This window comes from Geotrypetes seraphini, chromosome 7, assembly GCF_902459505.1.
Source record: "Geotrypetes seraphini chromosome 7, aGeoSer1.1, whole genome shotgun sequence".
NCBI classification, from domain to species: domain Eukaryota; kingdom Metazoa; phylum Chordata; class Amphibia; order Gymnophiona; family Dermophiidae; genus Geotrypetes; species Geotrypetes seraphini.
Window position 1 is genome coordinate 113,448,106 of NC_047090.1, and position 18,357 is coordinate 113,466,462.

The window sequence follows — 18,357 nt, forward strand, 5'->3', positions numbered from 1 at the left end:
AAAAGGAATTGATTGTAACCTAGAACTCACTAGATGAGTTGTTCTTATTCCTCTCCAGAGGTTAACCTTTTGCTGCAAACTGCTTATATTTTGAAATGTGAAATATATCATCATAAAATCAACTAAATATTTCCTCACATGACCAAACTACATTGCTCTGAAATACAAGACTATGCTGATTTGCTATTTTAGAAAATTTACTTGCAGAAGAGCTGGTCTTTTGGCTCAGTACCAAACTGAGAACCTGAGTGTGATTCGTGGGCTAGAACTTTGCTCCTTAGACTGGCCAGGGTTAGCGAACCTGCAGAAACAATGAACAACCAGTCATTATTCTTCAGTGACATTGATTGGCCAGATTCAAGACTCGCAGTAATATTTTACTGTATCTAGTTACTGGTCAAGAAAATTCACTGTAATGGCTAGACTAGTGGCATAGTACCTCTTAAATCCTTCTGTTCTTCACCAGCAGTGAACAGGGACTCCTACTCTTTGTTTGCACCAGCCTGAGCCTTCCCTCTGATGTAATTTCCTGGTCTCACAAACAGAATGTTATATCAGAGGAAGAGCTCAGGGCCAGCATGAATAGTGGAGCAGGGAGTTCCTGCTCACTGCCAGAGAAGAAAGATTTAAGATGTACTGGGGGGTGCTGTTAAGAGACCCCCACCATTATGGGGGGGGGGACAGAGGAAGAAGGGATATGCTGGGAGTCTTCCTCTGGTGGGACTTGGTACTTCACTGCCATCCTTACTATGTTATTAGGCTGTACTATAGTAAGTGAAATTAAAATATGAGGCAACATCTTGGATGGATTCACATTAGCCAGATGAGGAGCCATTCTCAACCAAACTGGAATCACCCAAGTTCAAAAGTATGTATTTATGGTTTCAGAAATTATCATGAGGGAGAAACACCCAACAATGTCCAGGGATCTACTTCTGCTGCTGAATTTTGAGGCAGGATGGACTTTTGCCGGCCACAAGTCTCCCTTTCCCATCATTCTTTCCCTCCCCCTCTTTACTTTTTAAAATTGTAGTTCTTCCCTTTTTTTCCTGTTTAGTCTGTGATTTTGTATTTATTTATAAAGCATATATTTGCTTATTTTTTAATATTTTCTCTGTTTCCCCTTCTGTTTAATATGTAAACCGCCTTGAAGTCTGATTTGTCGGGATATCAAATTTTTAATAAACTTGTGAAACTTGTTTATTCAATACAAAGCTTCAGGTATTCAGGTGCACAGCTGGAACTTGCAAAGCTTCACCTCTAGGTAGGAATTCCAACATTAACCTGAATTTCCATCTCAAAGTAATAATTTAATGAACTGTTATTTTTCTTACAGAATATCTAGCTGAAAAAAGGAGAAAACAAAATCATGGAGAGAAAATCCTTTATATTAACAAGCGGAAGACAAGGACCACAGAAGTCCCTTCCTTATAGTACATGGTCAGGATAAGCAAAAACAATACATCAAGAAATCCCAAACACACACATTTTGCTCTCTGTATACAGAGTATGAACAAATTCTTAGTACAATCATTTTTTACATATGTATATATACATATATTCTTATTTACTTAAAAGCAGCTGCAGTATATACTAAATGATTGGGGCTTTGGAAAATTAGATAGAAGGGCAAAAAAGCAGCAAGAATTCAGACCTTTGGATTCTCCCATAAGTTCTCAAAAAAAACACAAAACTAAACTAAAAATATCTTTTTAAGACTACAGTCATTTTCTTCCTATGTACTTGAAGGACAAGGTCCTGTCAACATACCAACAAAGTGGTGCAATCTCTAGCCAGGAAGACCACTCTCACAATGAAAAGAAATAAGCTGTGGAAATTTACAAAAGGGGAGATTGGAAGATATTTTCTAAAAACAACTTTTGGTTATTACATAAGCTTCCTTTGCCTCAAACAACAATACATGGGTCTCAGTATTGCTGTTCTGGTTCAGCAATTTAAGAATCAAAGCAGCAGCATTCCATGCAATCCACTTCCTGCATATCGTGTGTACCTGAGCCTTTTAGTCAAACTGTGCCACTTGCATTCAAACAGCTGGAAATAAATATTTGAGAACAGGACTGTTGTGGCACATCTGCATATGCTCCACCTCTGAACTCGCAGTTATAAAATGTTTGGCCTAACAAGGTAAGGAGTTTTGGGACAATGGGCTGATGGCAATTAGATCTTCAAGCAGTTCAGGAAGTAAGGGAGGTGTTTAAGTGTTATTTTTACATGCCTTTTCCTGGTGGACAATTTGGGAAGGGAGGGGAATACTTATGTAGCTAATATATACTGTGGTATTACATAACTTGACAAATTATCTCCCTTGCTAATGTAGACTTGGAAATAGTTTTCATATTGACCACCACAAGGGCCTTGGCTAATATCAGTCAATTTAAGGAAGCACTGGAAGCTTAGTCCTACCACAAAACCCATGCACTGTTATGCTCTGAATATGAATAGTGTGCAGTACTGAACACAGATAATTATATTGACAATCTTGTTATAAATTCTGGACATACTTGTGATAGATGTTCTGAGTTTTGTACAAGTCTGGGAAAACAAACTGGCTTCTTCTGACAAATAAGCAAAATTCCTCAAAAACTTACACAGCCCATTATCCCCCCCCTTTTACCAAGTCATGGTAGAGGTTTCTACCACAGCTCGGGGCGCTACATGCTCCAATGCTGCTCTGAAGCGCATAGAATTCCTATGAGTGTCGGAGCATTTAGTAACTTAGTAAAAGAGGGCCTATATTATTTCTGATCCTAACTTTTCTATAGCAACAAGGTACTCTATTGGTCATTTCTGATTGTAAAGGGCCCTACTACATGGCACATTTTACTGTTTCAATATGTGCACCAAGACTCAGGATCACTTAGCTCGCTCCACTCAAAGTATTCATTTTCAACCAACCCAAAGATTTTGACATAATTTTCATCATCCCCTTCCCCTTTTAAAGGCCTTGTGTTTGTCAGTCTATGAAGTAAAATGAAGTCTGGCTTCATAGAAGTTGCCAGTTTATTCCAAAAAAGATTTGGTTGATTTCCTGGCTTCTGGCAATCTCCTCTATGATGCAGTGCTGTTGCCATAGCTGGTGGAGCTTTCGGTACCGCTCGTGAGATAGGTGTAGGGGATTGCCTCTCCTTGAAAGGAAACAAAATCATTTGTTAAACTTAAGGACATATAAATAGATGCACAACTCTTGGTCCCATTCTCTGCAATTAATTGTTTTTTTTTATGGCAGGCCAACATTTATTGCCAACAATAATACCTAGCATGAAATACTGAATGAAGACAAACAACCTGACAGAATTCTTTTTCTTTTTACTAAGGGTAGACTCTGGCCAATGTTCCCTCTAAGGACCGAATTCATATCAGCAAATTTTTTTTTGCAAGCAAAGGATTAAGTTGATGTGAGCAAAAATTTTCCATTATACCCTGATATTATACACACTGTATATTACAAATTACAAATATAAATGAAAATGGAAAATAAGTTATTTTATTGAAAGGACTTAAAAACATTATTCAGTTAGCTCTTAGAGGCCAACACTTCCTTCCCCAGGTCAAGAAAGCAAGCTGTCCTGAGCTATGAAAGGAGGTTTTGGTCTCTGACAGATGGTCAAAAATGTATTAAAATTAGTTCAATGAAAAGATATAATCTTAATTCTATTTATATTTATTAACCTTTATAAATACAGGTACCATACTACTTTATCCTGAATTAAAAATAAAATAATTTTTTCTACCTTTGTTTTCTGGCCATTAACTTCTCTGATTTTGCTTTCCTCTGTATTAAGTCTCTTTCCAGGATTTTTCATTCCTCCTTTACCTTTTGGTTTTTTTTACTCTATGTCCAGATTTAACTCATTCTTACTATCTAGTCTTCAAATTCCCTCTTTCTTTATGGTCTTCTGGCAGCTTTCCATCTCTTTCCCTCTCCTATTTTACTTCCCCCTATTCCCAGTATTTCACTAACTCTGCCATTGTTTTCTCTCCCTTCTATACAGTGTTTGCTTCCTATATCTGCCCTTTCTTTCTCCTTCCATTATTATTTCCCTTCTGTCTTTCTCCCCCCAAATATCTGTTCATTTCTCTCCCCTCTTCCATCCAGCGTCTGCCTCCTCTCTCTCTCTCCATCCAGAGTTTCCACACTCTCTCTCCCCTTCCATCAGTATCTCCCCCTTCGAATGGGATCCAAGATGGCTGCTGAATAGAAGTGCTGAGAAGTACGCACCTGAACCACGCTATTCCTGGCTCTTTTTTCTTCTTTGGTGGCCTGAGTAGCCTGATATTCCCCTTGGGATACTGAAAAGGAGAGGCAGGAGCGTTGCTGGCGCCTCGTGGTGCACCAGAGTGCCGACTTTCAGCAATATCAAAGAATTAGTGTGGCGAATGCAGGGAGTCTCTGTGATGATGTCGGAGATTAGCCCACTGAGGGTGCCGGGGCTTGGCGAGACAGGAGCTGCTCCTCTTGGGTCGGATACCACCCTTAGTCCTGACGTGCAAGTGTCATCCCCGCAGCCTCACATCACTAGCTCTCCAAGGGGCGAGGAAACCCCGGAGTTGGGGGAGGCCCTTTCTCCTGAGGCAGCCAGCATTACACCGGAGAGCATGGAGGCAGAGCTCCCTATTCAGGGAGTCTCTGCAGGAGAATCAGGGGCTTGTTCAACTATGGGAGGTGGATTAAGTCAGAAGGAGCAACACCAAGGAATTTTTCTTGAGGGTGAGCATGTTTACACTCAACAAAAACCTATATTCTGGGAAAAGCTCTCTCAAGTGACCCTGGAGTCCTTATGGGACCTGGTGGCAAACTTTGGCAAGACTATTAGCCCCAATTTCCAATATATTGAAGGTAAATTAATTCAACATACTAAAGAGCTAAAAGATTTAAAAGGGAACATGATTGCTTCTAAATCCATGGTTCAGAAGCTTGAACAAGACTTAGCATCTTCTAAACTTCAAGAGTCTCTAATTAAAGACAATGTAAACCTTAGAAAGAAAGTAGGAATGCTTTAGAATAACTCACATAACAATAATCTGAGACTGATTAATTTTCCTAGGCTCACAATGTTAACTCCTAGGGAGATACTTCTTGTAAGTGTATTGTTTGCCATCGATCAATTAAATATGCTTTCTTCGAACCCCAACAATTAACTGCTTTTTTGGCCTTGTCTCGACTGGATGGGGATAAATCAAGTGCTCCATAGGTTAATATGTTACTCCTACCTCAGTTCTATAGTCTATAGCAGTGTTCTTCAACCTTTTTACATCTTTGGACCGGCAGAAATAAAATAATTATTTTGTGGACTGGCAAACTACTAAGACTGAAATAAAAAAAACAAACAAACCACAAAACCATTGCCGCCCCATCCCCGCGAGCTCAGTCCCGCAAACCATCTGATCCCATCCGCACAAGCCTCAAATAGTTATGATTTTATAATGAACATATTAAAGTATAAAAAGAAACAATATTCTGTACAATTGTCATTTTATAAATACAAATAATACAGGTCAAGGATCAACAAAACCCCTGTCTCCCCTCGCCTTCACGTATATACCCTCTACTATTAAGAAAACTGAATAAACCAAATTATTACAGAATGCTACACAAATATCATGCTAACAGAATACCACAGTCACACATGGCAGGAATGGTGTTAGGGGGAGTGCAACTAGGGCAACTGCCCCCTGGTCAGAGAGAGCCCTAAGCCAGCTGGAAGCTAAAGAAGCACTGCCCGGGCTTTGTACTCCCCTGTTACGTCTAACATCAGCTCTAGCAGGATACATATTTCAAATCTGATATATTCTAATCAAAATATAGAAATAAAATTATTTTGTTCAACCTTTTGTCATCTCTGGTTTCTGCTTTCATCGTCTTTTCACTCTCTTCTATCAAGCGTCTACCCTCTGTCTCTTCAATCCAGCATCTGCCCCTTCCATCCACTGTCTGCCCTCTCTCCCTTCCATATGGTATCTGCCTTCTTTCTATGCCCCTCTCCACTTTCCATCCAGCCTGTGCCACCTCTCTCCTTTTTACATGATTCATTCTGCTCTCTTCATTTTTATCTCTCCTACATCAGATCTAGCATCTTTGTCCCTCTCTCATTTCTCATCTGACCCCCTTCCCAGCATCAATCTCTCTCTACTTTCTCATTCCTCTGTCTCTCCCCTTTCCATCATTTGATCTCTCCATTCCATCCTGATTCCTTCCCCTCCTCTAATCTCCCTGCCAGCTGTTTCCTTCCTATTTTCCTCCTTCCCTGTCTAGCAGTACCCCTTCTCCCTTTCCTCCTCCCCTTTTCCAGCAGTAACTCTCTTTCCTTCCCTTTCTCTTCTCCCCTGTCCAGCAGTACTCCCCTTCCTCTCCCTTGTACAGGAGTACCCCTTCTCCCTTCCCTCCTTCCCTCTCCAGGAAATGTTTCCTCTCTTTAGGCTAGCGGCAGCTCTGTGTGCTTTTAACTTCGGCACACAGCTGCCCCTAAGCCAGGGGTGTCAAACTCAGTCACATAAGGGGCCCAAATCTGAAACATAGGCTAAGTCATGGGCCAAATTTTTAATTAAGATACTTTGGGGTCTTTTTATTAAGGTACACTAACCGATTTAGCACGCACCATAATAAAAGCACCCCTTAGTCTTAGTAGAAGTATAGGGTTACAACCTCTCCAACCCCACACTAGCTCTGTGATGGGCCAAAATTAAAAACTTGGACGAGGTAAGCAACTCTGGTCTTCAAATGCTGCAAGCCATTGGGGTATTAGGAGAGAGTTAAAACATCTTTATTTAGAAAATTTTACAATAAGTGTAAGATTTTCAACAACTTAGCAGACATGCTGTTTCTTGATACAATTTATCACAAAACCAGCAATAACATATGCGTTGATGGAAGCAAGTTTCACTATTATTTCTGATCCAGCCAACCACTGAACGGGAGGGGGTAGGGAAGGGAGAAGAGGTCATGAATGGGTGTTGGGCCCTGTTTCTAGTTCTCCGGTAGCTGATGCTATCCTGGGCAAAATATTGGTAGGACCATGGTACCTGTAGCCCACCTCATTCCGCTACCTATGCCTTGCCTCACCCTCATTTCCAGGCCTAGGCAACTTCATGTCCCCGGCCCTACCTGCTCTACTTGAGATTTTTCTTCCCTCACACTCAACGCCTCTGTTAGCCTAGCAATCGAAGCTCATTTTTCCTGCCCTGCGTTTGCCCAGCCGCACGACCAACCAACGGGAGCAGAGCCTGTGACGGCATGACTAATGGGAGAATGGTGCCGGTGGGTTCTAGGGAAGGCGGACTGGAGGTTAGTAGGACACCAGACCTCAGCGCTGGTCAGGTACATACACACACTCTCTCTCCTGAGTCCCGGAGACCTATCGGTCCTGACCTCCGCGTATTCAACGAAGGTGGTCACCATTCCGCATGGGCAGTGCATGTTGACACAGGTCTCCGGGGACTGCAGTTCCCACACATGGTGCTGTAGCCCTTGTTGTGCAAGTGACTACGAGTGTCGATGGGGTAAAGCAGAGGAAGGTGTGGCGGGAGCAGAGCATCACACAGCGTGGAGTCGCACCTCCAGTTTCATGGCCTCCACACTTCGTGACTCCACGCTGTGCTCCCACCGTGCCTTCCTCTGCTTTCCCCCATTGGCGGGCCAGCTTAATTGCGAATTTCAATTGTCTCGTGGTACAGAGTTTGACACGTCTGCCCTAAGCAGTTTATCCGCGGTTTCATGAGGCAGCCTCGGGGCCTTTGGTAGGCCGGCCCACATCGCATCATCGAAACAGGCCGGCCTAGCCGAAGTTAAAAGCACAAAAAGCTGCCGTTGCTGGTCTAGGGGTGCAGAGACAAAGGCAGGAGGCATACGCAGCATGAGTCGGTGGAAGGCAGGAGTCCCAACAGGAAGTTACATGTCAGCTGATGCCGACATCTTTTGTTGCTGCGGGGACCCAAATCCTTCATGGACTGGTAGTTGAAGAACACTGGTCTATAGCACATCTTAAATGTATCCTCTATAATAAAACCTTAAGCGCGCATGCGCACTTAAGAGTTTTGTGATCCCTGTAGCGTGCTGTGTCCTTCTATGGCCGTATTCTATTTAGGCACGCGGCAGCTGTCAGCGCGTGCAGGCCACGGCGGCTTGAGGCTGCTGTCGGCGTGTGCAGGCAGTTGAGCTACGGTGGTGGTGGTTTGAACAGGAACGGCTGGAGGGTGTCGTGCGGGTGCTGTCAGGTGGACAAGAGGTCAGACGCAAACGGAATGGAAGCCGGATGCTGGACAGGGGGACCAGGTAAGGGGTGCTGCTAGGCAGGGGGGAGGTAACAGGAAGGGAGGCCTACTGCTGCATAGGGGGAGCAGGGAAGAGGTGCTGCTAGACAAGGGGGAGATAAAAGGAAAGGGAGAAGGCCTGCTGCTGCACAGGGTGAGCAGGGAAGAGGTGCTGCTGGATAGTGGGGAGGTAAAAGGAAGGGAGAAGGGCTGCTGCTGGTCAGGGGGAGCAGGGAAGAGGTGCTGTTGGACAGGGGGGAGGTAAAACAAAGGGAGAAGGGCTGCTGCTGGACAGGGGGAGCAGTGAAGGGGTACTGCTGGACAGGGGAGAAGTAAAATGAAGGGAGAAGGGCTGCTGCTGGACAGTGGGAGCAGGGATGGGGTGCTGCTGGACACGGGGGGAGGTAAAAGGAAGGGAGAAGAGCTACGGGGAAAAGCCATACTGAAGTTCCCCTTCTGTCCACTGTTGAACCAGAGCACCGAGCCCTGCTCTGCTGACCTCTTGTTGTCGGCTGAAGAACCTGTCTGCCTTCCATTTCCATATCAGATCGAAGGCGGGGCGACCCCACCGATGAATTATGGCTTTGAACGCTAGCCCGGACAGGGACCATTCTTCCGGGTCCAGAATCTGACAACCGAGGAAGTCTACTGGCACATCGTCCACTCCTGTCACATGAGCCGAGGACAAGGCCATCAGATGCTTCTCTGCCTAGGCAACGAGCATCCGAGCCTCCAGGCTCAGCAGGGGACTCCTCATGCCTCCCTGACAGTTGACATAGTCAACTGCCGTTGCAATGTCCGAGAACACGCAGAGATTCCCTTGAAAACACAGCAGAGCCAGACAGATCGTACGCATCTCCAGCCGAATGATCAACCATTTGCTCTCCAACGCAGTCCACTGACACTGGACCGGCACAGACTGGCAAACTGCTCTCCAACCGGAGAGACTTGCGTCCGTTTCCAGGGTCACCCAGTCTAAGACGCGCAGAGGAAGCCCTCTGTAAAGAGTTACCAGGTGCGTGCTGTCGCCAACCATGGCAACTTCACCCCAGTGCATCCCGCTGAGGATTCCACTGAGATAGAAGGGACAACTGAAGAGGATGGATTCAAACTCATGCCCACGGATCACAACTGTGGTCGCCACCATGAGACCCAATACCTACAGATACTGCCAGGCCATCGGGGCTGGAGCTGCTAACATGTCCTGAACTGCACTCCAAAGCTTGAACTTCCCGGATTCCTTTAGATACAATTGGTTCCTGGCCATATGGAACCGGACTCCCACGAACTCCAAGTCCTGCATCGGCTCGAGGCGACACTTGAGATGGATCACCCAGCCGAGACTGTTCAGCAGTCACCGCTTGGCAAACCGCCAAGCAGCCTTCCTCCAAAGAGGGAGTTCTGATCAGCTAGTCATCGAGGTACTGATGGACCAGCACACCCACCGAGTGCAGATGGGCAGCCACCACCACCATGACTTTTGTGGATGATCTGGGCGCCGACACCAACCAGAAGGGTGATGCCGCGAACTGGAAGTGCCTCCCGAGAACATGAAACCTCAGGAACCTCCGATGATCTGGGGGGGGGAAAAAAATAAAAAAATTGAGATGTGAAGGTATGCTTTCGAGAGGTCCAAGGAAGCCAAAAAATCCCTGGGAGCCACTGCTGCCACCACTGAATGTGCAGTTTCTAGCCGGAAACACCGAACTCGCAGGAAGGAGTTCACTGCCTTCAGGTTCAGAATTGGTCTGCTATCTTTGGAGTCCTTCATTGGTATGATGAAGTAAATCGAGTATCTCCCAGAGACCAAGTCTCCCCTTTCACCGTGGCTTGCACCTTGCTAGTCCTATCCAGAATTTCCACGGGAGGGGACAGGAAGAATGCCGGTGGAGGCTGGAAAAACTGTAGTCAAAGGCCTTCCCTGAGCATGTCAAGGACTCACTGGTCCGAGATTACCATTTGCCATTCCGAAAGGAAGGCTGAAAGCTGCCCCCCCGAACTGGGGGGGGGCCCGCCAGAGACCTGGCATCTCTAGGGAGGGGCAGAAAGCTGGGAGTAGGAAAACTGTTGGCGAGCTGCACCTCCAAAGCGAGGACTGGAGAGAGCTCTGAAACGCTGTCCTGCCACTGGAGGTCTGGTGAACTGAGAAGTGCGCTGGAAGGGACGTAAATCTGACCTCCCACACCCCTGGTCGGACGAGGTCTAGAGCCAGGGAGCACCTCAGGTTTACGGCTCTGAACACTGGCCATAAGGTCATCCAAACCTTGGCCAACCAGGATCGAACCTTTAAAAGGGAACCTGCTCAGCGTAGCCTCTAGCTGAAGTAGCACCCAACCACTGGTGAATCCAAGTCATTTGCCAAGCGGACCATGAAGAAGCTCCCAGCTTAGTTCAAGATGCCATAGAGTGCATCTGTCAAAAAATTCAGACATGCCCAGGTCACAAGGAAATGGCCACCACCGGAGTTGCGATTGCTGCGTCCAGAATGCCTAAACTGGGCGCAGATGGCGTTTTTGTGAAACGCAAGCGCAGTTCTGGGAAAAAGTCTCCTCAGTCTGCTAATCTTGTGAGTTCTGAGACGCACAGAGCGGTTCCAGTCGCCGGTGACTGTTTTTCCCCAAATTTTGTGGATCTGAGTTATCTGGCTGTATTAAAAAAAAAAAAAAGAGTAAAAGGGGCTTTGCTTGTTTCTCCCACTCAGACTCCAGTACAACATTATGTTCCACCTTCAGATGCCAGCATGTCGATTTGTTCCTTTGCTGGGGTACTAGAAAGCAGGCGGCTCGTCCCTGCCCTTGCTTCTGCTTGAGTGTCTGTGCCTTTGCTGTCACCTGTTTCTTCGACGGAATCAGCAGAAATGTCTTAGCGGATCTGGGTGATACCCAGAACAGTGGGTTCCGAGACCTTGCAGATCACCAGGCGGTGTGCCGGCTATTCAAGACTAGCTGCCTGCCCGTCTTTATTTCTGGGTCACTGTGAAACATGGAACCTGAGCCTCCGCTGTCCGCCTCCTTGCTGGACAATGCGGGTTTGGCAGAAGTGCTGTTAGAGGTCTGGGAGTCCCTGGAGGATTCCCTTATCCTTGGACATGGCAAAGTTGTATCCCATGGCATCGGACTTCAACTAGCGCCTGGTCCCACTGACGGTGGATTCAGCTGTGGTTCAGGTCACCAAGTGTACCTCTTTATCCTCAGATGGAGGGGTTGTCCTGCAGGATCTTCAGGACAGAAGAATGCATTTTGATCTTAAGTGTCTTTCTGTTAGGGCCTCTCAGGAGGAGGGGAGCGCGAGATCTGCATATGTCTCACCCCCCCTTGTGGCCTGCGGTGCATGGGATACATGGCTGCCATCCATCGCATCTAAGGCATGAATCCATGCCATCCTGTCCTGAGGTGGCCATCTGTGAAGTTTGGAGCAAAAAGCTTCTAAGTAAAAAAATATACTTTTAAAATTTTGAAGAAAATTCAAGATGGCCGCCACGGGTGCCGATTTTGCATTAAAAATGCCTAGGAAAAACGCGAAAAACGGCGATTTTACAATTTTACAGGTGTGGGGGTGACCAGGGTATGCAGGAAAATCACCCAAAACCCCGATTTCAGCACCCCCCAAAATCGGCAAACTCTGACTCACAGACACTACAGAGACATGTGCTGTAATGCATTTCAATGGCAGCCAGCATTACACAGTGCAAGCATAGGGAGATCAGTACCTCAGGAGCTGATTAAACTGGATTTTTCAGGTCTTCTGACTGTCTCACCTTCCCCATCACCACAGATCACGACCACCAGGACTCCTCAGGGGTCTGGTTCCGATCCCAGCATACCTCCACGGAACCACAGCAGACTGCGCTCTACCCCTCTGTAGATGAACCAGGGGAGAGATGGCTCCCGATCCCAGAGACCCGATTCAATCTGTAGGCTGTCTAGAGGGCTTACTACAGTTCAAGCTTACAGAGCATCCTCCAGAAGCAGACAATCTTTAAGGAAAAGTCTGCGATCTCCCGCCGAAGAAACATTCTCAGAGTGAATCCGCAGCACTTGGGCAATACCCAAAGAACACAGACTAGGAAATGAGAAATAAAATCACGAGTAGAAGAAACTAGTTCTCAGCAAGGCTGCAAAAACAAACTGAGCTTCAAGGGTGGTGTCCGCACAGGTGACCAAGCAGAGGGGGTTGATTTTATTTCTAAGTTCTGCAGCCAAGGCTGGAATAGATGCACTACCCACAAGTTTAGCCTCCAGAAGGATTGTACAAGAATTTATATATGCTGTGTATATTGTGTTTATCTGAGAAATGAATGGAAGAAATTGCATTACAATTAGTATTGGGTGTGGGGTCTAGGGAGGAACTTGGGCGGTCAGTGGTTGGGGGTACTCAGTTGATATTTGTTAGACAAGGGGTATTTGGCTTGAAGAAGTTGAGAAGCACTACTTTAGTGCGCTATAGTGGGCTAAACTGTAAAAATAACGAATCCATATATTAAGGCATCCTTCTGGCATTGAGACTGGTAGTTTACAAACTTTTTTAGATCCTAAAAAAATCTAAATATTTGGCAATCCTAGCTTCTAGAATCCTGAGCACATCAGACAGATCTCCCCCACCCCCTAAAATTCTGGGCCTGAGGCAGACCTAGTTTGACTGTGCCTTAATCCAGCTCTGGATTTCTTTCTGGGAACTCTGTCCTCAGGTTGTAGTAAGTTCTTGGTGTCCCCAGAAACCCTTGCTTATACTTGTATATGTGCTTAATGGAACCTTTAGATGGCAAAGGGCTCAGTCCCAGATGGGTGCAAGGGATTTATCTAGATGAGTCCTGACAGTCATATACTGCAATGCACCAAGAGATCAACTGAATTATGGATGCTGAATAATTTGGAAGTTCAAGTACACTGACAATACTGCAATGCACTAAACTGGCGACCAATTCTGATACTTTACAACCTGATATTTTTTAAAAGAAATTATTCTGAATAAAATTAAACTAGATAAGAATGATATTTACATAAGGTCATACTAGTCCTATATCCATTACTAGTATCCAAGATAAAAGCCATTGCAAGACCTTAAATTTGGTTTACAATGAAGGCACAAACTGTGTCTGATGCAGTATTCAAGACTGTCTCTGGGAAAACATGACTAAAGTCAGAAACAAAATATGAGGTTTGGTCAGTATTTCATAATGCTGACACACAACAGATGGCAACAGCAAATACTGCTCGATTCAGCAACATAAAAATAGACACTTACTTCAGGCCAGGGTCTGTTTCACCATACTCATCAAGGTATGGTGCAGGATACAAGCAACCTCGTGTTTTACCTTCTACCAGTACCACTTTACATTCCCTGATTCTGTACAAAATAAAAAAGCAAGTCTTATGTCAACAGAAACTGAAACAAGTATCCCTTTTGTCTTACTACACCTCAACATGATATAATCAGCCATAAACAGTGCCTGGGTGATTAAATTGCCTGTTCAGGGCCAAACACTACTGTTCAGTAGCACTTAACTGGTTAGCGCCACCGAAAATAACCAGTTATCTCTGAACTGAAAACAAACTATTTTGGGTGTGTTCCGGGGTGGAGTTGGCCAGTCAAGTGCTGATATTCAGCATTTAACCGGCCAGGCTAACCACATAAATAGGACCACATAAAAAGTTAGTGCTATCTTTACGCGGTAATCCATAGCTGGTTAAGTGCTGAATATTGCACTCAACCGGCTATGCGTTAGCTAGCTCTGCAAACCTTGAAATTTAATGCCAAAGTCCAGACATAGCCTGGCACTGAATTTCAGGGTTTAATGCTTGTTGTGGTTAACAAAATGTTAATCACTACCATCTGCCTGCTCTTAGGACTAACATTACATACGCAGGAACCTGATTCCTATTTAACAAAGTTCTATGAGTCAAGGCCTTTTCTGTTCTTTATCTTTATTTGAATTTGAAAGTTGCATGCTGGAGGGAAAGAGACAGAGTAAAAGTCACATTGTAGGGACATCGAGTACATATATATAGGGATAAGGCTTTAAGAGTTATTGGGTTACAAATCGGTTAAACAGGTTGGTTTTAACTAGTTTTCTGAAGTTGAGATAGGATGAGGAGTGCTTGATGATGTTGCCTAGCCAGTCGTTCTGTTGACTTGCTTGGAAAGCAAGAGTTCTGTCATAGTTGGTATTTATATTAGACATGGTTAATGAAAGCATTCCCTCAAGTGGATAAAAGTATTCTCAGACAATATCTAGAGAATACAGAAAGCACAGTTACTTACCTTAACAGTTGCTATCCAGGGACAGCAGGCAGCTATTTTCACATATGAGTGACGTCATCCACAGAGCCCGGATGCGGACAGCCTCGCAAGCAGACTTGCTTGTAGAAACGTAGAAGTTTTGAGTCAGCCACACCACACATGCTCGAGTGACTTCCCGCCCAGCGCTGGGCGAGTCTCCTCAGTTCAGATAGCTAGCAGAGAAGCTAACCAGGGGAGGTGGGTGGGTTGTGAGAATAGCTGCCTGCTGTCCCTGGATAACAACTGTTACGATAAGTAACTGTGCTTTATCCCAAGACAAGCAGGCAGCCTATTCTCACATATGGGTGACCTCCAAGCTAACCAGAATGGGATGGTGGGAGCATTGGCAACTTAGGAGAATAAATTTTGTAATATTCTCTGGCTAAAATGGCCATCCCGTCTGGAGAAAACATCCAGACAATAATGAGAGGTGAAAGTATGAACCGAGGACCAGATGGCAGCTTTACAAATTTCCTCAATAAGAGTGGATCTGAGGAAAGCTACTGAAGCCGCCATGGCTCTGACTTTATGGGCTGTGACTCGACTCTGTAGATGTAGTCCAGTCTGGGCATAGCAGAAATAGATACCAAGTCGTCATCCCTTTGGAGATGGTACGCTTAGAGATTGGATGTTCCAACTTGTTTGGATTGAAGCAGACAAAAAGTTGAGGAGCAGTTCTGTGTGGTTTGGTGCGTTCCAAGTAGAAGGCCAAAGCACGTGTACAGTCCAGAGTATGAAGAGCTGTTTCTCCAGGGTGAGAAAGAGGCTTTGGAAAAAACACTGGAAGAACAATGGATTGGTTGAGATGAAATTCTGAAACCACATTAGGTAAGAATTTAGGATGAGTACGAAGAACCACCTTGTCATGATGGAACACCATGAAAGATGGATCAGCAACTAAAGCTTGCAGCTCAATGACTCTTCGAGCAGATGTGAGGGCAATGAGAAACACCACTTTCCCAGTGAGATACTTCAGATGAGCCGCAGACATTGGTTCAAATCATCAAGTGAGCAAGAACAGCATTGAGATCTCAAACCACTGTAGGTGGTTTGAGAGAGGTTTAACATTGAAAAGTCCTTTCATAAATTTGGAAACCATCGGATGAGCAGAGAGGGGTTTTCCCTTCAATAGGCTGGTGGAAAGCAGCAATTTCACTGAGATGGACTCGGATTGATGTATACTTGAGGCCAGACGTGGATAAGTGCAAAAGATAATCTAGAACAGAATATAAGGAGGAATCTTGAGGCTCCTTATCATGAGAGATGCACCATGTAGAAAATCTAGTCCATTTTTGGTGGTAGCACTGTCTAGTGGTAGGCTTTCTAGAAGCCTATGTCTCTTACAGGTTGAGAAAACTGAAGAGGAGTTATGTTGAGAGGTACCAAGCTGTCAGGTGTAGAGACTGCCGGTTGGGATGAAGTAGAGATCCTTGACTCTGTGTAAGCAGAGACGGAAAAACTGGTAGAAGGTATGGCTCCCTGCTGCTGAGTTGAAGTAGAAGGGAGTACCAAGGTTGTCACGGACACCGAGGAGCTATCAGAATCATGGTGGCATGATCGTTCTTCAACTTGACAAGAGTCTTGAGAATGAGAGGGAGTGGAGGGAATGCATACAGGAAGAGATTTGTCCATTCCAGCAGAAAAGCATCTGCCTCAAGGCGATGAGGAGAATATATCCTGGAGCAGAAATGAGGCAGGTTGTGGTTGTGGGGAGATGCAAAGATATCTATCTGAGGAATTCCTCATTGCAAAAAAATGTAATGAAGAGGCGAGGAATGGAGTGTCCATTCGTGAGGTTGCTTTCAGGAAGGTGTTGAGGATTGCCCAGTCTCAAACCTTCAGAGCTTCTTGACAAAGGGAGGAAGATCCTGTCTCCCTCTGTTTGTTGACATAGTACATGGCAACTTCATTGTCCGTTCGAATGAGGACTACCTGGTTGTGAAGAAGATGGTGAAAATCTGTGAGAGCATTGAAGATCGCTCTGAGTTCCAACAGATTGATGTGATACTCACGATCCGTACTGGTCCAGTGGCCTTGAGTATGGAGACCATCGAGATGAGCCCCGCAAGTGTAGGTCGAGGAATCTGTTGTGAGGACCTTTTGATAAGGGGGCGTTTGAAACAGCAAGCCTCTGGAGAGACTGGAAGAGAGCATCCACCAGCGTAGAGACAGTCTCAATGAAGGAGTGACTGTAATGTGTCCAGAGAGTGGTTCGCAAGCCTGCGTCCACTGAGATGTCAGGGTCCACTGAGGAATTCTTAGGTGAAGTCTGGCAAAAGGAGTCACGTGTACTGTAGAGGCCATGTGACCTAGTAGTACCATCATGTGTCTCACTGAGATTGAAGAGCGGGAAGACACTATATGACAGAGTTGAAAAAGAGCCTCCAGACGTTGTTGTGGAAGGAATGCTCTTAGTTGGGTAGTGTCCAGAACAGCTCCGATGAACTGTAGATTCTGAGAGGGTTGAAGTTGGGATTTGGGAAAGTTGATTTCGAATCCCAAGCTTTGTAGGAACTACATAGTCCATTGGGTCGCTACAATAACCCCCTGAGATATTGAATCTTTGATGAGCCAGTTGTCTAGGTAGGGGAACATCTGGAGACCATGGTTCTTTAACTGCTGCTGCTACCACCAACAGGCACTTGGTGAACACTTTGGGAAATGAAGTCAGGCCAAAGGGTAGCACTCTGTAGTAATAATGCAGATTCCCCACCCGAAATCTGAGGCCAGAGAACATACCCAATAATGGGACAACATGCAAAATTTTCTTTGACTAAAAATTTGTAGAGAGCCCTGAGATCCAAAATGGTTCACAGATCACCTGTCTTCTTCAGAACTAGGAAGTAACAGGAGTAAAACCCCCTGCTCTGCTGTTCCAAGGGAACTTCCTCGATGGCACAGAGACGAAGCAGAGCTTGAGCTTCCTGAAGAAGAAGGGCGGTCTGGGATGGATTGGAAGGATACTCTCTTGGAAAAAGGTCTGGTGGAACCTGAGTGAAATGAAGAGGGTATCCTTCCCTGATTATTAACAACACCCAGAGGTCGGATGTAATGGTCTTCCATCAGGGGTAAAAATGATGGAGACGACTTCCTATGGGGGAAGGAAGGACAGAGGCAGAACGATGGAGCTTATGTTCTGTTTTAGACAGTCAAAAAGGCTGCGAAACCTTGGGTGCAGCAGAAGGCTGAGGTTTCTGTTGCTTCTGTTGCTGCGGTTTCTTGGAAGGAGCTTGAGTGTAAGGAGTCGCCCTTGGAGTATAACGCCTCTGGAAAACTGAAGTAGGGCGTGAAGGTTTTGCAGGAGCTGACTTTGGCTGTGGTCTGACAATGGAAGCAAAAGATTTTTCATGTTCAAACTTCTTAGTGGGAACCTCTTATCAAAGAGGTAATTGCCCTGACAAGGAATATTAGCCAGATGGTCCTGAAGATTAGGATCCATGGCAACAGTGCGAAGCCAGGACAAGTGGCGTATTGCTACAGAAAAAGCAGAGGCCCTAGCCAACAGCTCAAAGGCATCATAAGATGACTGGAGAAGATACAATCTGAGTTGTGACATAGTAGCAGTGACTTCTTGGAACTTGAAATGTCTATGTTGATCCAGGTTCTTCAGAAAACCTGGAAGAAGATCAATAAGGAACTTGAGATAAGTAACGAAGACAAAATTGTAGCATAGACCCTGGAAGGATGGGATCTTTTCAAAGAGGACTCCACAAGGAGGGACTGATGAGATAATTGTGAATTCTCAAACCTTTTAAAAGGCACAGTTCTATAATTCGAGTCCAATTTGCCTGGAACAGCAGGTATAGCATA

The 18,357-nt window shown here is 45.3% G+C and overlaps 1 protein-coding gene across 4 annotated transcripts in view; it reads right to left on the bottom strand.

Annotated features, from left to right (window-relative positions):
- Window positions 1-1,370: 1,370 nt before the first annotated feature.
- UBR1 (ubiquitin protein ligase E3 component n-recognin 1) overlaps window positions 1,371-18,357 on the bottom strand; it is a 531,921-nt gene continuing 514,934 nt past the window's right edge. For all 4 annotated transcript variants that reach the window (XM_033952836.1, XM_033952835.1, XM_033952834.1 and 1 more), the window contains exons 46-47: window positions 13,513-13,614; window positions 1,371-3,146 (exon numbers count right to left, since the gene is read on the bottom strand). In XM_033952836.1, the coding sequence (XP_033808727.1) occupies window positions 3,005-3,146; window positions 13,513-13,614 (244 nt within the window). In that variant the 3' untranslated portion in view covers window positions 1,371-3,004. The remainder of the gene's footprint in view (window positions 3,147-13,512; window positions 13,615-18,357) is intronic.